Genomic DNA, 22,246 nt, shown 5'->3' on the forward strand with positions numbered 1-22,246 from the left:
AACGAGGTAATTGGGGCCGAATATTCGTTGTATTGCAAAAGGGTAAAATTATACAACGAAAATTAAAAAAAATACAACTAAAAATTCACACGGCGCCGCCACCTCCCCTACGTGCCCACACTTCTTCAATCAAATCGGCTTGGAGTGTGGTATGTGATGTCGTCCTGCGCATATCAGCGAAACGTTGGATCAAATATTCATTGCTCCATGGTACGCCCATCTGGTTCGGCGCGGAGGCAACACCGTGACTTGTACTTGCGCCCTCTTCCGGTGCCCAGCGCTCTGCCGCAAATCCTTCATCTTCTATTATCATATTATGCAATATGATACATGCTAACATAATATTCGCGACATCATCTTCGTGCCAAACTCATGCCGGACACCGTATAATAGTCCACCGCGATTGGAGGACACCGAAAGCCCGCTCAACATCCTTCCTAGCACCTTCTTGTTTGCGCGCAAAATATTGTTTCTTCGGTCCAACCGGTTGGCGGACAGTCTTGACGAATACGAGCCACCGCGGATATATCCCATCGGCCAAATAGTAGCCCCTACTGTACTGCGTGTCGTTGGCTACAAAGCTGATTTCTGGACCCTCCCCCCGGCACTCATCGTTGAAGAGCGGCGATAACTGAATAACATTGATGTCGTTGTTCGAACCTGCCACACCGAAATACACATGCCAGATCCGCAAACGGTAGTCCGCAACGGCTTCTAGAATCATCGTTGGATGTTTGCTTTTGAATCCAGTTGTGAACTGGCATTTCCATGCCATGGGGCAGTTCCTCCACTCCCAATGCATGCAATCGATGCTTCCCAACATTCCTGGGAAGCCGTGGATCGAACCGTGCATATCCAGCAGGCTTGGACACTCATCAGGGGTGGGCTTACGTAGAAACTCCCCACCAAAAATTTCCCGGGTCCCCTTACAGAACTGCCTAAGCACATGGAGGCCAGTCGTCTCACCCATCTGTAGGTATTCATTGAACATATCGGCTGGTCCGGCGTAGGCAAGCTGCCGAAGTGCAGAGGTGCACTTCTGTAGCGTAGACAGCCCGATCCGGCCCGCGGCATCACGCCGGAGGGTGAAACACCTGTAACGCTCCGCCAAATTCGTCGCTATATAGTTGAACAGCGGTAGCGATATCCTGAATCTCCGGCGGAATATCTCGGGTGGTAATGGGGGTTATCCACAAAGTAATTAGTCATTAGACGCTGGTGCGCACCGACGTGGTCTCGTGGGATGGTCCGCCGATGAGTAATCGCACGAGGGATCGCAGCCTCCGCCTCCTCCGCCAAGCTCGCCGCATCTTCTTGGTTGCACCTGTTGAATCAGAGCATTCCAAGTGTCTCTCCACAAATTGTCCATTTCTGACCACAAATTCTAGTGAGAGAAATTTTTAGTGATGAAGAGTCGGAATGATGTGAAAATAATGAATGGAACAGGGTGTATTTATAGGTGAATTAAAAAAAATCGCCGCCTATAGCCGCGCCGGGCACCGATCCACTATAGGCGCCCGCGCTATCCGCCGCGTCCGCCCCGGACTCGCCGCGTCCTCACCCCGGAGTAGGCGCATGCCCGTCTGCCGCCTACCGCCCCCATCTCCTCGTCCGCCCCGGGGGCGGACAACTCTTCCACTATGGATAACCCCGAGGCGCGGCTATAGCCGCCCCTAACCATTGTGGACACTCTTATCAGAGCATCAGCAGCAGTGCTCGCTGGCGAGGACGATGTCCGTGCCGCTGGCGCGGCTGACCCCTGCTCGCCGCTGTGCTCTTGTCGCTGGCATGCCGCTGCTCGATGCATCGAGCACGTCCGTGCCGCTGAGCAGCTGACGTGGCGACGCCTGATTGGCCAACGACAATGTCGTTGGCGATTTCGTTTTTTCTTTTTTTTAAAAAGAAAATTGGATTTAATTTAAAAAATCCGAATTAAATAAAAAAATATTTTTCCACTTCCCAATAAATTATATCCGTTTTCTCCCCACTTTTAATTTATTTTTCAATTTTTTCCCCAAAATTCACATTTTCATCTATAAATACCCTCACTTTCACACCAAAAATTTCACACCACACTACACAATTATCATCTAAATTCTCTCATCTTCTCTTATCAATTCTCAATCTTTCACTCTTACTTACTAAAAAATTGTCCAGCTTCGGCGATCACCCCTCCGACTTCCGCGGTTGGAACCACGAATGGTTCGGCTCACAACCATTTCCTAGTCCGGAAACGCAATTTTCGGCCCCTCCTCAAACCCAAGGTTCTCAAGTTCCGGGTGGCTACCAGCCTTACCGGTGGACGACCAAGATGCCCCTGATGGGCGATACGGGTGGGCACCCGAACCCAGATCGGGAGAGAACGGCGGCGGCGGCTCTCAAACTTCTCCTCTTCCTACTCCTACTCCTACTCCTCGTGGTGTCCGCACCCCGGACACTTCGGCGGAGATGGATCAATTATTCAAAGCCTATTTGATTATCTCCGAAGATCCGGAGATAGGCACGAACCAAAGCGAGGATAGGTTTTGGTGGCGAGTCTTTCGCCGGTACAATGAAAACCGCCCGGCTGGAACCATCGAGCACAATGAGAGTATGGTGCGCAATATCATATTCAGAGCCAATGAAGAAATCCAAAAGTTCCAAGGGTCTTACCTTCAGGAAGAGCGGTCGGCGGGGAGTGGTAGGAGCGAGCTCGACATCATCAGTGCCGCCTTGGCGACCTACCAATCCATAAATTAAAAACCGTTCAAGTACCTCAGCGCTTGGCAGGAGGTGCGTGTACATCAGAAGTATAGGGGAGGCGTATCATCCTCCTCCAGCTCCTCCAGCAAACGGTCGAGGTCGGTATCCCTATCCGACGCCGGCGAGTGGAAAGGCAGAGATTTTTTATTGCTTGTAGTCGATCAAGTAATATAAAAATATAACCGATCGGGTGGATCAATTTGCAATTGTCGTTGCGACTTGATCAAGGCGCCCCTCTCTCTTTCAAAACTATTTAAAACTCCCTAACATGCAACCTACTTTAAACAGTAAGCGGCAAGTACATGGTCGATCCCACAGAGAAGCTGGTGCGTTGAGTGTGTGTTTAGTGAACAGGGTTTTGGCTGCGGCCACGCTTTAAGTTGAGAGTTTTTTTTAAACCACTGGATTAAGCTAGACAGAATGTAAACTATCTACTTGATCAAGTGACATATCATGCTAGAAACAGTGAACATATCAGGTAAGCGACAAACTGAAATAAATGACTTAACTACTTAAACATGCTACGAATCTACGAATTATTTTGCCATTCAACATTATGCAAGTTCAAACATTGGATCTGAGAATTTAAAACTGAAACTGAGTTAGAACAGTCGACGAGATTTCCGAAAACAAATAACTTTGATTCTAAACAGTATTCAGAACAGAACTTGGAAAGTGCATAATACAAAGCAAGAACGATTTTTCAACTACGTAACAAACACGGAATTTAACTAAGTGACTAGATCTGAAATGTAAGAAAGCAATAAATCCAAAAGGTCCTCGGTCGGAAACTGAAACTGCGCCGAACAGATCTGGGTTTCTCTATCGCGCTCCCTTCTGTCGCACTCCTTCTTACTCTCTAGCTAACCATTGCTAACTCTCTAAACGAAACTGGAACGTAAGTCCTAAAATGTAAAGGAAGGAAAACAAATAAAAGCGGAACTAAAAAGAATATAAAAGGAACGAAGATCATCTCCTTCTCTATGGCGATGCGTCTTCTATTTATTGACTCTTCATAACAACTTCCAGCTGTGATAACAACTTTGGCAGAGAATCTTAGTCATTGCTGGAATTGCGTGTCTTATCCGTCGAGTCATCTTATACGTGTCCCCTTTCTGTTTCGCAATGATCCTTACTAACCGATTGAGGATCGCTTTCCAGCGTATCGGCTATACGTGTCCTCTTTTGCAATGTAGTGGTCCCCTGCTAATTGCTTGCACATCACCTTGATCAACTCATACTGTTTTGGGCCTTTTTTCGCCTTCTGCGCCAACATGATCTGTTTGGCCTTGCTGTCCTTGGTCAAGCGGCATTCCTGCACAATTAACACTCGATTTCCGTGTAAAAACTGATCAAGTAACCTACATTTTACCTTCTAAACCGATGCATGAAATAGGCCTTATCAAACTGCTCACACTTAAAACAAACTTGTCCTCAAGTATAAAGAAAAAGAAAAGAAAAAGAGAATAAGACAAATTTCAGGCATGGTTTCTCGTTTCAAGAAAGTAAAAGAAGAAGAATCAAAACACAAGACTCAAAACATAGACACATATTCACATAGATGCATAAAACCGAATAAACTTCCAACAATCATACCTGAGGTTGAGGTCAATCCATTTGCCAGCAGCTTTTGTTTCAACCCTTTCACGTTCACTTGATCAAAGTGTCAGTTCATCAAGATAGCTCAAATTTAAACCAACTGTTGGATTCATTCAGTCACTCATTTCTCACCAGAGATGTTAGGACTGTTCACTCAGTAATTGCTGCATATTTAATACCTCGAGTCTGACTGCACAAGATAGTTCCTTAAGGTTTTTGTTTTGGTTGTAATGGGGCTTAGGGTAGTAAAGTGTTTAGGTAAGGTCCTAGGGGTTCTAGGTTAAAATTAAAAAATATAAACTAGAAAAAGAAAAATGAACAGCACATGAGACAAGAGACCAAGATCTGAACAACTTTACAGGATCAAGCTGGGTTTACTTCTTTGCCACTTGGCAGCTCACTTGCTCAAGCTACGACCTTAGCCTTTAACTTCCTGCCTTATTTCTTCACCATCGACTTACTGGGTCAGGTTACAAACTTCTTTCCTGCCCTTTTTCAACTTTTTTTTACTTGATCAACCTAACTTGATTAACTTGATCAACCTGGCTACCCATTTATTTCGACCCCTCTATCGCTATTCCCTTTCTTTTTGAAATAGTCCATCTCTCGACCTCTTTTTCTCATGTGCTTATGAAATGTAAAAATGTGGGTTTTAGGTTTCAAAAGACGAATAAAAGTATATACAGGCTTAACTTCGTTTACTAGGGGGTGTCTTGTTTGATGAGGCGGGTTTGAGAAACAAAGGAAAAAAGTGGCTAAAATGGTTAAGTCCTAATGCCTTTAGTCCTTACTACTTGTGCAGTTTTCATCTAAATATCAAAAGTTAGCCTCTCTATTTTAGTAAAAATAGTAGAAAGTGTTCTACTTTGGTTTATAACTCACATTTTAGAGAGACTTTACAGAAGGATTTAAATTGAACATTTCCATCATACTTACGTCATCCAAACTGATCAAGTTGAGAGCAATTAAGTTTTCACATGTAAACATGTTGTATCCTTTTTCTAACTCTTCCCCAGGCAATCATATCTTTCATTTACTCAATTCTATCTGTTTGTTTGGTTTTTAAATCTGACAGGTGTGATTTCAATTAGGCTAACCCATCCCCCTCCCACTGCATTATAGCTCGCCCTCGAGCGACTTGATGAAGTGGAAAAAGGGTTAGGCAACGACACAGTTATATCAGAAACCAAGTAAAACTTCTCACACTTAGACCAGACATTGGGCTAAGTGGGAGACAGTGTCCAAATCAAAATCATGCCGAAAATAAGAAAAACAAGAGTAAAACAAAAACACTCAGTCAAGAAAAAGAACAAGAAATCCATAAACTTCTCACACTTAGACCAGGCAGTGGGCTAACTGTGAAATGGATAAAAAAAATGGTAATTACAGACCAAAAAACAAAAATAAAAACAGAGATTGTTTTAAAAATTGAAACTAGCTGGGGTAAGATGTTACTGCTACTTTTTTTTAATGCTTGTAGTCGATCAAGTAATATAAAAATATAACCGATCGGGTGGATCAGTTTGCAATTGTCGTTGCGACTTGATCAAGGCACCCCTCTCTCTTTCAAAACTATTTATAACTCCCTAACATGCAACCTACTTTAAACGGTAAGCGGCAAGTACGGGGTCGATCCCACAGAGAAGCTGGTGCGTTGATTGTGTGTTTAGTGAACAGGGTTTTGGCTGCGGCCACGCTTTAAGTTGGGAGTTTTTTTAAACCACTGGATTAAGCTAGGCAAAATGTAAACTATCTACTTGATCAAGTGACATATCATGCTAGAAACAGTGAACATATCAGGTAAGCGACAAACTGAAATAAATGACTTAACTACTTAAACATGCTACGAATCTACGAATTATTTTGCCATTCAACATTATGCAAGTTCAAACATTGGATCTAAGAATTTAAAACTGAAACTGAGTTAGAACAGTCGACGAGATTTCCGAAAACAAATAACTTTGATTCTAAACAGTATTCAGAACAGAACTTGGAAAGTGCATAATACAGAACAAGAACGATTTTTCAACTACGTAACAAACACAGAATTTAACTAAGTGACTAGATCTGAAATGTAAGAAAGCGATAAATCCAAAAGGTCCTCGATCGGAAACTGAAACTGCGTCGAACACATATTGGTTTCTCTATCGCGTTCCCTTCTGTCGCACTCCTTCTTACTCTCTAGCTAACCATTGCTAACTCTCTAAACGAAACTGGAACGTAACTCCTAAAATGTAAAGGAAAGAAAACTAAAAAAAAGAACTAAAAAGAAGTTAAAAGGAACGAAGATCCTCTCCTTCTCTATGGTGATGCGTCCTCTATTTATAGACTCTTCATAACAACTTCCAGCTGTGATAACAACTTTGGCAGAGAATCTTAGTCATTGCTGGAATTGCGTGTCTTATCTGTCGAGTCATCTTATACGTGTCCCCTTTCTGTTTCGCAATGATCCTTGCTAACCGATTGAGGATCACTTTCCAGCGTATCGGCTATACGTGTCCTCTTTTGCAATGTTGTGGTCCCCTGCTAATTGCTTGCACATCACCTTGATCAACTCATACTGTTTTGGGCCTTTTTTCGCCTTCTGCGCCAACATGATCTGTTTGGCCTTGCTGTCCTTGGTCAAGCGGCATTCCTGCACAATTAACACTCGATTTCCGTGTAAAAACTGATCAAGTAACCTACATTTTACCTTCTAAACCGATGCATGAAATAGGCCTTATCAAACTGCTCACACTTAAAACAAACTTGTCCTCAAGTATAAAGAAAAAGAAAAGAAAAAGAGAATAAGACAAATTTCAGGCATGGTTTCTCGTTTCAAGAAAGTAAAAGAAGAAGAATCAAAACACAAGACTCAAAACATAGACACATATTCACATAGATGCATAAAACCGAATAAACTTCCAACAATCATACCTGAGGTTGAGGTCAATCCATTTGCCAGCAGCTTTTGTTTCAACCCTTTCACGTTCACTTGATCAAAGTGTCAGTTCATCAAGATAGCTCAAATTTAAACCAACTGTTGGATTCACTCAGTCACTCATTTCTCACCAGAGATGTTAGGACTGTTCACTCAGTAATTGCTGCATATTTAATACCTCGAGTCTTACTGCACAAGATAGTTCCTTAAGGTTTTTGTTTTGGTTGTAATGGGGCTTAGGGTAGTAAAGTGTTTAGGTAAGGTCCTAGGGGTTCTAGGTTAAAATTAAAAAATATAAACTAGAAAAAGAAAAATGAACAGCACATGAGACAAGAGACCAAGATCTGAACAACTTTACAGGATCAAGCTGGGTTTACTTCTTTGCCACTTGGCAGCTCACTTGCTCAAGCTACGACCTTAGCCTTTAACTTCCTGCCTTATTTCTTCACCATCGACTTACTGGGTCAGGTTACAAACTTCTTTCCTGCCCTTTTTCAACTTTTTTTACTTGATCAACCTAACTTGATTAACTTGATCAACCTGGCTACCCATTTATTTCGACCCCTCTATCGCTATTCCCTTTCTTTTTGAAATAGTCCATCTCTCGACCTCTTTTTCTCATGTGCTTATGAAATGTAAAAATGTGGGTTTTAGGTTTCAAAAGACGAATAAAAGTATATACAGGCTTAGCTTGGTTTACTAGGGGGTGCCTTGTTTGATGAGGCGGGTTTGAGAAACAAAGGAAAAAAATAGCTCAAATGGTTAAGTCCTAATGCCTTTAGTCCTTACTACTTGTGCAGTTTTCATCTAAATATCAAAAGGTAGCCTCTCTATTTTAGTAAAAATAGTAGAAAGTGTTCTACTTTGGTTTATAACTCACATTTTAAAGAGACTTTACAGAAGGATTTAAATTGAACATTTCCATCATACTTACGTCATCCAAACTGATCAAGTTGAGAGCAATTAAGTTTTCACATGTAAACATGTTGTATCCTTTTTCTAACTCTTCCCCAGGCAATCATATCTTTCATTTACTCAATTCTATCTGTTTGTTTGGTTTTTAAATCTGACATGTATGATTTCAATTAGGCTAACTGTAATGCCCCACTTTTTGAACCCTAATTTTCGAACCCTAAAGTACTTGCATTTAATGCTTTTATTGTCGCGAAGTCCGTGAATTAATTGGCGAATGAATTTGTTGTTGGATACTTTACGTGACCTAATTTGTTTTTTGAGTTGGAATTTTGACTGGGTCAACTTTGTGGAATATGTGACGTGGCTACTTTGAATAATTAATGAGGGGTGAAATTAAATGTTTGTGAATAATTGATAATCTATTATTAGGATTAGAAATTGTGAAGTAAATCACAATGCGAATTTAAACAATTCATGTCCGTGAGGAATATTTATTGGACTCGATTCCGTGTTGGATCCGATAAATTGAATAAATTATACAAAAAATCCAGTCCGGTGATAAATAAAGTGTTGGCTACACAATTTAATAATATACCGATACTTATAGCCCAAATCAATTTTAAATTTAATCTCGTACTCCTAGTCTTGGTCACCAAGACTTTCCTTAGTTACAAATTAAATTAATATGTTGCAGAGATTCTCTCTCCTCCCTTACGCGGTTTCTCTTCCTTTCCATCCCTTTGATCTGCAAATGTAACTCCAAAGATAATGAGATTTGGTATATCACATTTAATTGATGAAATCAATTACCTATTTTACGTTCCCTCTCCCACGCTCAATAACCGCTCCTCCTCTGCAATCTGTTCCAAAATTAAACCACAATCAACTCTCGATTGTGAACCCATTTTGAACGGTATATTAGTCCCCATACCCTAATCCCTTTCCCTCACACAAATTCGCAGTCACCCACTCTCACTTTGAACCTCAAAATTTTCTCAAGCGGCGGAGGGAGCAGTAGGAAGAAGGAGCTCATCTTTTCCCCAACCAAATCCTAATTTCACCACGGTAATCATTCTTTTTTCACGTTCCTCCCTTGTTTTTCTGCGTAAGGTGAATTCTCATTTACACCAGAACCTCTTCTTGACAGAAATTTGAAACCAAATCCGGAAAGGGGGAAACCTGAAGCTTTGATCTTTTGTCTAAGCCGATCTGTTCAGCTAAGGTATGAACCTCTCCCTTTCTATTAATCCTTCAAACATCAAGCATATCGCTTATTGCGTCAATCGGAACCCGAGAACTGAATTAAAACAATCAACTTAATCAAAATTTAAGAACTTATCTTACGGGGTTAATCGGGTAGAAACGAGGTTGTTCCGAGCGACGGCGGTGGACGCGTGTGACGAATCGGAGCCAGCAGCTGCATCGACTCTGGTGCAGCGGCAAATGGGAGAAACGATGGTCTCTGTTTTGGGACTCCAATTTTGTTTTGCTTCGTTTTGTTTTGTTTCGATCTTTTCTTAAAAAAAAGGGGCTGAAGGGGGAGAGAGAGAGGTGGAGTTGGGGTGTTCTGTTTGAAGAAATGCAGTGGAGAGCAAGAGAGAGTAGCCGATAGTTTTGAGAAAGGAGTAGGTACCATCTGTTCCCTTTTAAAAAAAAATTTTCCTTTTATTTTGGTGGATGGAATTAAAAAAAAATGGAATGGAGAGTAGACCACGTGTGTCATCTTTGGAGGAGAGTTTGTTTTCCTTTATTTATTTCTTACTGACTTCTTTAAATATTTTAGTTGGTAGTTCTTCCTAAAAGAAAATGGGAGTTTTTGGAGGCTTATTAAAATGTAGTGTATTATGGGAAGGGGGTATACGTGTACTGTTTTGGAAAAGGGAGTGGTTTTTTTTTTTAATTTCTTTTGCTATATTCCTTTAAGTTCTGGAGTATTTGGTTTTAAAAGTAGAATGGCAGTAGTGTGTACGTGTCTTGAACTAGGAGCATACTCTTTGCTTTTTAAATCCTTTCTCTCTTATGTTTCTAAAGAATGGAAATTTTATTTAACGTATAGGCCAGCAAGCAGGCCGAGTTAGTTAATTCGTTGGACTGTTTTAATGGATTGGGCCTGTTTTAATATTTTTTCGTTGGGAAGCTGGTATTTATAAAAATACCTTAGCCTTTAATCGTGGAAAATTGGTAGTCTCGAACGAGGAAAATAATAATTGAAGACATAGGAGGCATGCATCTTATTTTTTTTTTTTTTAAATGTGTTGATTTATGTATTATCTAAATGCTAAAGGTGAATCCTCGCGAGCGAAACGTGATATCAAGGGGAAGAAAAATACTTGTGATTTGAGCAGTCGAGGTGGGCTTTCTTTTAAATAAGGACGATGTCCTAAATGTTTTTTTTATCAATGAAAATGAAATCGTGTTTATCATGCCTTGTTTGATTTTTAACGTGCCTATCTGATATGGCTTGAAGCCATTATTATATAAATCGAATTCGGGTCCTCGTAGGGCTGCAAACCCTACTTGGATTAGTGTACACCTATGGTAGATCGTGTGCTAGCGTACGGGCTGGCCGGTCTAGTGACCTGGTTTGCGGCCGCATTCCTTGTCATGTATTGGCAGATATGGTTAACGTCTATGGGAAAATGACTGCAGTCGACTTTTACAATGAGAAATGATTTTAGTGCCTCGGGCCTTTCTAAAAGCTAAAACCCGATGGTTACTCTCGTATGGCATGATAAATAAAACTCTTTATTGAAAATGTTTTCGGCATGAGCCCATTGAGTATTATTTTTAGTACTCAGCCCTGCATGTGTTTTCCTTATGTGCAGGTTGAGCGGCGACGAGCGGTTGGCGGTGTTGAGCAAATTAAATGAAGAATTAAACATTTATATATATTTTTGACTACGAGTGTCGTTGTGTCTTCATACATGACGTCACTTTTCTCTTGGATGCTTCCGCTGAAAACCGTTTTACTTATTGTTGAATTCTCTAAACTATTTTGATTTCGTTTAGAATCTAAAGACATGATATGTTTTGGAATACGTTGAACCCTCGTTATTTCGAAATAAATGGTGATAATTGTTTCCTCTATTTAGTCTATCTGTCAAAGCGTCGCTCTGCCTTTGCTTTTGATTATTTGTCGTTAAATACCTTGGTCAAACCCCTTTTATAAAACCCTAGTCCTTTTTCTTTGATTGTATTTAAGTCCGTTTAAGTCGCGATCGCCGCATTTATTATACCCTAGAAGGGCGGTCGTGACAGTTTGGTATCAGAGCCTCAGTTCTTTCCGCTCTGGACCCAAGAGTCTTGTTTGAGTAAAAATCAATGCATGTGTAATTTGATAAATTGATAAACATCGATAGCTCAACACCACAACTCGTCTCCGCCCAACCACGAAGAAAGAGGTAAAAATATTTTGTGAGTTTTGGATTTGATTAACCGAAGTTGAAATTCTCGATGGGAAACAAAGTTGATATGATATTTTTGAAATTTTGCTTGGAATACGAATTGATGAAAATGCATGGATATGAATTGATATTTGCGCTTATGCCCAAGATGATGAATGTTGTTATGCGATGAACTTGTATTTTACTTGATAAAGAAAAAAAATTGGCAAATATGTGATAACTCTATATACGTTGGATGAATGAAGTTATATGATTGTGATTATTCAATTGCTTTATGAGACAATATGTGAAAGAACTTGAGCATGCTGCTATACATAATTGTAAATCATGTATGAATGAAAATTTTGAGATAATGTCGAACGTGGAGGCACGAAAAGCCTAACGCAAGGCAAGCAACGCGTGGGAATATATCGCGACTTAGCGAAATACGAAAAAACGCACAAACCTTTTTGCCTCGAAAAAAAAAAGTCCATTCATTCTTGATATGATACTACCCTCACACCTCCATCGTTGGAGATTTATATATATATACGCACCCATCACATTCTCAGCATCATTCGAAACCTCATACACTGTTATTTCTTTCGATCCTTGTGCTGATGCTGAGTTTTTCTTTTTTTTAGATGGCCCAACGGTATTATGCTCCGATGCGTAATCGCTACTCCAACGAAAGGGACCACCCGGTTGAGCGCTACCGAGATTACGAGTGGGACGGAAAGCTCTTCCTCATGTCCTACGTCACCGAGTTTTACAGTAAATGGATGAACGCCTATGCATATGGGGGAGCTACCCATCACGAGGGGATCCAAAAGCTCATCCACACTTTACCGTCTCCTTGGGACGAGTGGACCGCTCAGGCATCTCGGTTTTTCATATGGTATAGCCCGCCCGATTACACCGCGCGAGGAGATTTGGTTGGCCTTATAAAGGTGCTGCTTCCGGCCATGACAACGACATTTGATGGACCGCCACGTGATCCACCTCCACATATCTATCCGCCGGGTACAGCCCGCATGCGGAAGTATCGATGCGACGAGGAGCCACACGTCTCCCGTGTTCCTAAGAGAAGGAGACTCGGGATGCGTGTCGCAGCCCCTCTAAGAATCGACAGAGAGGTCAATGGGAGGTTTGGGATGACCCCTCCACCCGCGGGTGTCGAGGAGGAAAGTGAGGAAGAGGATCCCGAGGAAGAGGATCCCGAAGAGGATGATGACCCAATTAGAGAGAGCGTTGGAGAGACCGAGGAGAAGGAGGATGAGGATGGAAAGGATTAAACATAATAAATCTAGAATATTTTATTACGATTTCCCATGTTTTGATACTCTATTGTTTTGCTTGGCCTTGACATTTCTCTTTCCCGTTGTTTTACCTTCTGTTTTCGTTATGATGGAACTAAGACCTCTTCGAGGCAACATTTTGATATTTCTATGGGAAATTCTTGTCTTTTGCTATCCTATTGTGTAATGATTTGGTACCATCCTTTATTATCTTTTGTGCGATTATCTTTTGCTAGCCTATGGCGCAATGACCTCTTGCTATACTATATTGTAATTGTCATTTTCTATCATATTGCACAATTACCTTTGATGTACTATTGCGCAACTATCTTTTGCTACTCGATTGTACAATTACTTTTTGCCATAATTTGAAATTATCCTTGCTATTCCATTATGCAATTGTATTTTGTTATACTATTGTGCAAATATAATTTACTACCTTATTGTGCAATTATCTTTTGACTACTCCATTGTACAATTGCCTTTTGCCGTCTTATTATGCAATTGTATTATTCTGTTGTGCAACTGCCTTTTTCTATCCCATTTGTGCCCTTATGTTTTGCTATTCCATTGTACAATTGTCTTTTGTTACACTATTAAACAATTACCTTTTTACTACCCTGTTGAGCAATCGCCTTTTGCTACAATCATCTCCTGCTATACTATTTTGCAATTGCTCTCTTGTTATCATTCTGTGCAATTGTATTTGATACCTTTGCAAAAGCTCTTTATGATGCAATTGTCCCTTGATCCCCACTTTTCAACTATGCCACATGACTATTCTTGGATTTTGAATAAATGCGATAATAACTCGTGTGATAATGAATCAGAATGCCGCCAAGACGCAACATAAGACGTAACAACCGTGAACCTACCCCTCAGACGATGGAAGAGAGTGTGACTCAACCCATCCCTCCGCCACCACCTCCTCCACCTCCGGTTGATCGTGAAACTGTGAAGCTTTTTCTAGAGCAAAAACCTCCCGTCTTTGATGGAATGGGAGAACCGGCCCAGGCTGAATCATGGATACGCGCATTGGAGCGTATTTCGCAATCCTAGGGTGCAATGATAGGGAACGGTTGAGTTGTGTGACCTACCAACTAACCGAGTCTGCTGACTTCTGGTGGGATACCAGGATGAAGACAATGCCCCGAGATCAAGCAGCGGGGATGACTTGGGAAGGCTTTAAGACAGAAATATATAATAAGTACGTGCCCAAGAGCTACCGGAAGGCAAAGGCATCTGAATTCTACAATTTGACCCAAGGGCGCATGACTGTGACCGAATATGACCGTGCGCTCAACAACATGACCCGGTACGCACCTGACCAAGTCGATACTGACGAGAAGCTGGCTGAAAAGTTCCGTGAGGGACTAAGGCATGAGATAAGGATGTCGTTGGCTAGTCGTGGGAGATTCCCCTACGCGGAAGCGTTAGCCCTTGCGCTAGATATTGAGGCAGCTATGCCCAAGGAGAGGATGAAGGAAAACACTACTTTGGCACTACCTCCACCACACCACTCTCGAGAGAAGAGGAAGTGGGAGGGGAATGGGACCCCGTATGACAACAAGAGGTACCAGCCCACCCAGAACCGACCACAGTATAATGGAGGGCAAAACTCATCCAACCAGAGAGGCGACTTCCGACCCAAGCCACCCCAATGCAATGTGTGCTCCAAGTACCATTTTGGAGAATGTAGAATTCAGAACACCACCAAGTGCTTTAACTGTGGGGGAAACGGCCACTTCTCTAGAGAGTGTCCGAGCAAGAATGTGGGAATGGGGTCGAGACAGAACACTCAAGGATCCCGCCAACAGCCAAGGGCACTGCAAATTGAATCAAGGGGAAATCGCGATCAACCTCCGCGACAACAGCAACCTTACCGCCCAAGACTCCCTTCTCAGGCTAGAGTATATGCCTTGAGTCAGAAACAACCCAAGACTGAACATGGGAGTCACGAGCAGGGAAACCTGGCAGGTATGGGCAAAATCCTCGACACACCCATTGTTGTATTGTTTGATACGGGCGCATCACATTCATTCATATCTGAATTATGTGTGGACACCTTAAGTTTGTCTGCTTACAAATCTGAACATAAGATGATGGTGTCCTCACCAGTGGGAGGGGTAATAGAGGTTTCTCGAACATGCTCGAACGTAGAAATTGTTATGGGAGAACTTAAGTTAATCGCTCACAACCTACAAGTCATGGCAATGGGGGATATTGACATAATTTTGGGAATGGATTGGTTAGCTACGAATTTTACTACTATTCGTTGCAAGGAGAGACAAATATCTCTGCAAGCCCCGGGGAAGGAACCCACCATATACTATGGAATCTCGATGAACCGACGAACGTCTATCATCTCCGCTCTTCAAGCTAGTACGATGGTGAGAAAAGGGCGTCCTGCTTATCTTGCCTATCTACAAGGAGAGGAGAAAGAAGAAAGGAAAGTGGAAGATGTTGCCGTTGTACGAGAATTTCCAGACGTCTTCCCCGAAGCTTTGCCTGGACCACCGCCAGATCGACAATTGGAGTTCACAATCGACCTAGAGCCAGGGTCGGCGCCCGTGTCCAAGGCACCATACCGAATGGCGCCTAAAGAGTTAGAGGAACTCAAGATACAACTTCAAGAGCTTATGGACCTGGGTTTCATTAGACCCAGTGTCTCACCGTGGGGCGCTCCGGTGCTTTTTGTCAAGAAGAAGGATGGGTCGATGAGGATGTGTATCGACTATAGAGAGTTGAACAAAATGACCCTCAAAAACAAGTACCCACTGCCGAGAATAGATGACCTATTCGATCAACTCCGAGGAGCCGGTGTGTTCTCAAAGATGGACTTAAGGTCCGGATACCATCAGTTGAGAGTTCGAAGGGAAGATATACCCAAGACTGCTTTTCGCACAAGATATGGTCACTATGAGTTCGTCGTAATGCCGTTCGGATTGACAAATGCACCCGCAGTATTCATGGATTTGATGAACCGAGTATTCCACCCATACTTGGATAAATTCGTCTTGGTCTTCATAGATGACGTACTTGTCTACTCGAAAAATGAGAAAGAGCACGAGGAGCATCTGCGAATCACCTTGGAGACGTTGAGGACCGAGAAGCTATTCGCCAAATTCAGCAAGTGTGAGTTTTGGCTGAAAGAAGTCAACTTTCTTGGTCACATCGTGTCGGCAGAAGGAATCCGAGTGGATCCCGCCAAGGTTGAGGCGGTACAACAATGGAAGGCACCTTCGACACCAAACGAGATTCGAAGTTTCCTGGGTTTGGCAGGATATTACCGAAGGTTCATAGAGGGATTCTCCAAGATAGCGAGACCAATGACCCAACAACTCAAGAAGGGGGTAAAAGTCAATTGGACCCCGGAGTGTGAGGCAAGTTTTCAACTTTTGAAGGAGAAACTGACCACTGCACCAATCTTAGCTGTGCCAGAGCCTGGAATGAGCTACGTGGTCTACACTGACGCTTCGAAAGTGGGACTTGGATGTGTTTTGATGCAAAACAACAAAGTGATTGCCTACGCATCACGACAATTGAGGCCACACGAGTTGAACTATCCAACCCATGACTTGGAGCTAGCAGCGGTTGTACACGCCCTAAATATTTGGAGGCATCACCTCTACGGGGTACGATGTGAAATCTTCACGGACCACAAAAGCCTGAAATACTTTTTCGAGCAAAAGGATTTAAACATGCGACAACGAAGATGGCTCGAGTTGGTGAAAGACTACGATTGTGGCATCAATTACCACCCCGGCAGGGCAAATGTAGTGGCAGATGCATTGAGCCGGAAGGGCCATTCCCAACTGGCCACTTTCCTCACCAAAGAAGAAAGCTTGATACGCGAGTTTAGTAAGATGCGTTTGGAAGTGGTGAGAGCACCTGAAACCGTGGAAGCACGGATCGCCACTTTAGTTGTTGAACCTGATCTAAGGACGAGAATTATCAAAGCACAACGGATGGATGCGAAACTAGAGGAAATTCGTGTAGAAGTGCGAACCGGTGAATCTGGAAACTTTAGTGAAGAAGGTGACAGCGCTCTCACCTTCGAAGGGAGACTCTGCATACCGAGTGACGAAGGACTCATAAACGAAATCATGAGTGAAGCACATGAGACTCCTTACACCGCTCACCCGGGAAGTACGAAGATGTATCAAGACTTGAAGAAGTCCTTTTGGTGGAATGGTATGAAGAGGGATATAGCAGCATTTGTGGAGCTCTGCTTAGCCTGCTAACAGGTGAAGGCTCTACATCAACGACCGTATGGAAAGTTACAACCGCTAGAAATTCCCGAGTGGAAATGGGAGCACATCGCCATGGATTTTGTGACAGCATTGCCAAAGTCGCAAAAGGGGAATACAGCTATATGGGTAATTATAGACCGACTCACTAAGAGTACACACTTCATACCGATTCCCATAACCTATGGATCAAATAAGCTAGCTCAAATTTATATAAGGGAAATAGTGCGACTGCATGGAGTCCCAGTGACGATCACGTCTGACCGTGACCCGAAGTTCACTTCACGATTTTGGATCAGCCTACAACGGGAGCTAGGGACTCGTTTAAATTTTAGCACGGCGTTTCACCCGCAGACAGATGGGCAGTCCGAAAGAACGATCCAAACTCTCGAGGATATGTTGAGAGCTGTGGTGCTCGACCGAGGAGGAAGTTGGGAGTCCGCACTACCACTGATTGAGTTCGCCTACAACAACAGTTTCCAGGCAACAATAAACACGGCGCCGTATGAAGCCTTGTATGGGAGAAAATGTAGATCCCCGCTCTACTGGGACGAAGTTGGCGAGAGGAGAATACTTGGACCCGATGCAGTTGAAGAGATGGTTGGAATTGTCCGACAAATTCGAGAAAGGATAAAAGAGGCTCAAGACAGACAGAAGTCATACGCGGATGCACGGCGAACTGACTTACAATTTCAAACTGGCGACAAAGTTTTCCTCAAGGTGTCCCCGTCGAAAGGGATAACACACGTTTTGGTGTCAAGGGAAAATTAAAACCGCGATTTATCGGGCCTTATGAAATCCTTGAAGGAGTGGGTCCTGTTGCATACCGTTTGGCGCTACCCCCAAGCCTTGGAAATGTGCACAACGTCTTTCATGTGTCGCAGTTACGGAAATATGTGTTCGACCCAAAGCACGTCATTCACTACAAAGAAGTCGCGTTGAACCTGGACTTGAGCTACGAAGAGAGACCCCAAATGATTTTGGACCGAAAGGTCCAGCAAGTGAGAAATAAACCGGTTGCGTACGTGAAGGTACTTTGGAGAAATCATGGGCACGAAGAAGCCACGTGGGAGAATGAGGACAAGATGATTGAATTGTACCCTGAACTCTTTCCTTGAGGATACCAAATTTCGGGATGAAATTTCTTTTAAGAATGGTAGGATGTAACGCCCCACTTTTTGAACCCTAATTTTCGAACCCTAAAGTACTTGCATTTAATGCTTTTAATGTCGCGAAGTCCGTGAATTAATTGGCGAATGAATTTGTTGTTGGATACTTTACGTGACCTAATTTTTTTTTTGAGTTTGAATTTTGACTGGGTCAACTTTGTGGAATATGTGACGTGGCTACTTTGAATAATTAATGAGGGGTGAAATTAAATGTTTGTGAATAATTGATAATCTATTATTAGGATTAGAAATTGTGAAGTAAATCACAATGCGAATTTAAACAATTCATGTCCGTGAGGAATATTTATTGGACTCGATTCCGTGTTGGATCCGATAAATTAAATAAATTATACAAAAAATCCAGTCCGGTGATAAATAAAGTGTGGGCTACACAATTTAATAAAATACCGATACTTATAGCCCAAATCAATTTTAAATTTAATCTCGTACTCCTAGTCTTGGTCACCAAGACTTTCCTTAGTTACAAATTAAATTAATATGTTGCAGAGATTCTCTCTCCTCCCTTACGCGGTTTCTCTTCCTTTCCATCCCTTTGATCTGCAAATGTAACCCCAAAGATAATGAGATTTGGTATATCACATTTAATTGATGAAATCAATTACCTATTTTACGTTCCCTCTCCCACGCTCAATAACCGCTCCTCCTCTGCAATCTGTTCCAAAATTAAACCACAATCAACTCTCGATTGTGAACCCATTTTGAACGGTATATTAGTCCCCATACCCTAATCCCCTTCCCTCACACAAATTCGCAGTCACCCACTCTCACTTTGAACCTCAAAATTTCCTCAAGCGGCGGAGGGAGCAGTAGGAAGAAGGAGCTCATCTTTTCCCCAACCAAATCCTAATTTCACCACGGTAATCATTCTTTTTTCACGTTCCTCCCTTGTTTTTCTGCGTAAGGTGAATTCTCATTTACACCAGAACCTCTTCTTGACAGAAATTTGAAACCAAATCCGGAAAGGGGGAAACCTGAAGCTTTGATCTTTTGTCTAAGCCGATCTGTTCAGCTAAGGTATGAACCTCTCCCTTTCTATTAATCCTTCAAACATCAAGCATATCGCTTATTGCGTCAATCGGAACCCGAGAACTGAATTAAAACAATCAACTTAATCAAAATTTAAGAACTTATCTTACGGGGTTAATCGGGTAGAAACGAGGTTGTTCCGAGCGACGGCGGTGGACGCGGGTGACGAATCGGAGCCGGCAGCTGCATCGACTCTGGTGCAGCGGCAAATGGGAGAAACGATGGTCTCTGTTTTGGGACTCCAATTTTGTTTTGCTTCGTTTTGTTTTGTTTCGATCTTTTCTTAAAAAATAGGGGCTGAAGGGGGAGAGAGAGAGGTGGAGTTGGGGTGTTCTGTTTGAAGAAATGCAGTGGAGAGCAAGAGAGAGTAGCCGATAGTTTTGAGAAAGGAGTAGGTACCATCTGTTCCCTTTTAAAAAAAAATTTTCCTTTTATTTTGGTGGATGGAATTAAAAAAAAATGGAATGGAGAGTAGACCACGTGTGTCATCTTTGGAGGAGAGTTTGTTTTCCTTTATTTATTTCTTACTGACTTCTTTAAATATTTTAGTTGGTAGTTCTTCCTAAAAGAAAATGGGAGTTTTTGGAGGCTTATTAAAATGTAGTGTATTATGGGAAGGGGGTATACGTGTACTGTTTTGGAAAAGGGAGTGGTTTTTTTTTTTAATTTCTTTTGCTATATTCCTTTAAGTTCTGGAGTATTTGGTTTTAAAAGTAGAATGGCAGTAGTGTGTACGTGTCTTGAACTAGGAGCATACTCTTTGCTTTTTAAATCCTTTCTCTCTTATGTTTCTAAAGAATGGAAATTTTATTTAACGTATAGGCCATCAAGCAGGCCGAGTTAGTTAATTCGTTGGACTGTTTTAATGGATTGGGCCTGTTTTAATATTTTTTCGTTGGGAAGCTGGTATTTATAAAAATACCTTAGCCTTTAATCGTGGAAAATTGGTAGTCTTGAACGAGGAAAATAATAATTGAAGACATAGGAGGCATGCATCTTATTTTTTTTTTTTTTTAAAAAAGTGTTGATTTATGTATTATCTAAATGCTAAAGGTGAATCCTCGCAAGCGAAACGTGATATCAAGGGGAAGAAAAATACTTGTGATTTGAGCAGTCGAGGTGGGCTTTCTTTTAAATAAGGACGATGTCCTAAATGTTTTTTTTATCAATGAAAATGAAATCGTGTTTATCATGCCTTGTTTGATTTTTAACGTGCCTATCTGATATGGCTTGAAGCCATTATTATATAAATCGAATTCGGGTCCTCGTAGGGCTGCAAACCCTACTTGGATTAGTGTACACCTATGGTAGATCGTGTGCTAGCGTACGGGCTGGCCGGTCTAGTGACCTGGTTTGCGGCCGCATTCCTTGTCATGTATTGGCAGATATGGTTAACGTCTATGGGAAAATGACTGCAGTCGACTTTTACAATGAGAAATGATTTTAGTGCCTCGGGCCTTTCTAAAAGCTAAAACCCGATGGTTACTCTCGTATGGCATGATAAATAAAACTCTTTATTGAAAATGTTTTCGGCATGAGCCCATTGAGTATTATTTTTAGTACTCAGCCCTGCATGTGTTTTCCTTATGTGCAGGTTGAGCGGCGACGAGCGGTTGGCGGTGTTGAGCAAATTAAATGAAGAATTAAACATTTATATATATTTTTGACTACGAGTGTCGTTGTGTCTTCATACATGACGTCACTTTTCTCTTGGATGCTTCCGCTGAAAACCGTTTTACTTATTGTTGAATTCTCTAAACTATTTTGATTTCGTTTAGAATCTAAAGACATGATATGTTTTGGAATACGTTGAACCCTCGTTATTTCGAAACAAATGGTGATAATTGTTTCCTCTATTTAGTCTATCTGTCAAAGCGTCGCTCTGCCTTTGCTTTTGATTATTTGTCGTTAAATACCTTGGTCAAACCCCTTTTATAAAACCCTAGTCCTTTTTCTTTGATTGTATTTAAGTCCGTTTAAGTCGCGATCGCCGCATTTATTATACCCTAGAAGGGCGGTCGTGACACTAACCCATCCCCCTCCCACTGCATTATAGCTCGCCCTCGAGCGACTTGATGAAGTGGAAAAAGGGTTAGGCAACGGCACAGGTATATCAGAAACTAAGTAAAACTTCTCACACTTAGACCAGACACTGGGCTAAGTAGGAGACAGTGCCCAAATCAAAATCATACCGAAAACAAGAAAAACAAGAGTAAAACAAAAACACTCAGTCAAGAAAAAGAACAAGAAATCCATAAACTTCTCACACTTAGACCAGGCAGTGGGCTAAGTGTGAAATGGATAAAAAAAATGGTAATTACAGACCAAAAAACAAAAATAAAAACAGAGATTGTTTTAAAAATTGAAACTAGCTGGGGTAAGATGTTACTGCTACTTTTTTTTAATGCTTGTAGTCGATCAAGTAATATAAAAATATAACCGATCGGGTGGATCAGTTTGTAATTGTCGTTGCGACTTGATCAAGGCACCCCCCTCTCTTTCAAAACTATTTATAACTCCCTAACATGCAACCTACTTTAAACGGTAAGCGGCAAGTGCGGGGTCGATCCCACAGAGAAGCTGGTGCGTTGATTGTGTGTTTAGTGAACAGGGTTTTGGCTGCGGCCACGCTTTAAGTTGGGAGTATTTTTTAAACCACTGGATTAAGCTAGGCAGAATGTAAACTATCTACTTGATCAAGTGACATATCATGCTAGAAACAGTGAACATATCAGGTAAGTGACAAACTGAAATAAATGACTTAAATATTTAACCATGCTACGAATCTACGAATTATTTTGCCATTCAACATTATGCAAGTTCAAACATTGAATCTGAGAATTTAAAACTGAAATTGAACTAGAATAGTCGACGAGATTTCTGAAAACAAATAACTTTGATTCTAAACAGTATTCAGAACAAA

The 22,246-nt window shown here is 41.8% G+C and overlaps 1 protein-coding gene and 3 long non-coding RNA genes across 9 annotated transcripts; 2 read left to right on the forward strand and 2 right to left on the reverse strand.

Annotated features, from left to right (window-relative positions):
• Positions 1-8,636: 8,636 nt before the first annotated feature.
• LOC121761521 lies at positions 8,637-9,116 on the reverse strand. The gene is made up of 2 exons (XR_006042024.1): positions 8,987-9,116; positions 8,637-8,921 (listed from the first exon to the last, which is right to left on the reverse strand). It is a non-coding gene; the product is annotated as an uncharacterized LOC121761521 (long non-coding RNA).
• LOC121761519 lies at positions 9,101-13,025 on the forward strand. Of its 5 annotated transcripts, XM_042157160.1 has the most exons (4): positions 9,101-9,241; positions 9,324-9,398; positions 10,461-10,526; positions 12,204-13,025. In XM_042157160.1, the coding sequence occupies exon 4, from the start codon at positions 12,204-12,206 to the stop codon at positions 12,852-12,854; it is 651 nt and encodes a 216-aa protein (XP_042013094.1). In that variant the 5' UTR covers positions 9,101-9,241; positions 9,324-9,398; positions 10,461-10,526; the 3' UTR covers positions 12,855-13,025. The 5 variants fall into 5 exon arrangements, 3 of the variants coding, with proteins under 3 accessions (XP_042013094.1, XP_042013095.1, XP_042013096.1); XR_006042023.1 differs by lacking the exons at positions 10,461-10,526; positions 12,204-13,025 and adding an exon at positions 11,002-11,267; XM_042157161.1 differs by lacking the exon at positions 10,461-10,526.
• Positions 13,026-18,472: 5,447 nt separating this feature from the next.
• LOC121762817 lies at positions 18,473-19,034 on the reverse strand. The gene is made up of 2 exons (XR_006042290.1): positions 18,900-19,034; positions 18,473-18,834 (listed from the first exon to the last, which is right to left on the reverse strand). It is a non-coding gene; the product is annotated as an uncharacterized LOC121762817 (long non-coding RNA).
• Positions 19,035-19,235: 201 nt separating this feature from the next.
• On the forward strand, positions 19,236-21,179 carry LOC121761702. 2 transcript variants are annotated; one of them, XR_006042076.1, is made up of 3 exons: positions 19,236-19,311; positions 20,377-20,442; positions 20,918-21,179. It is a non-coding gene; the product is annotated as an uncharacterized LOC121761702 (long non-coding RNA). The 2 variants fall into 2 exon arrangements; XR_006042077.1 differs by lacking the exon at positions 20,377-20,442 and having other exon boundaries at positions 19,237-19,311.
• The last annotated feature ends 1,067 nt before the right edge of the window (positions 21,180-22,246 follow it).

The sequence above is a fragment of the Salvia splendens genome, chromosome 13 (assembly GCF_004379255.2).
Source record: "Salvia splendens isolate huo1 chromosome 13, SspV2, whole genome shotgun sequence".
Lineage (NCBI taxonomy): Eukaryota > Viridiplantae > Streptophyta > Magnoliopsida > Lamiales > Lamiaceae > Salvia > Salvia splendens.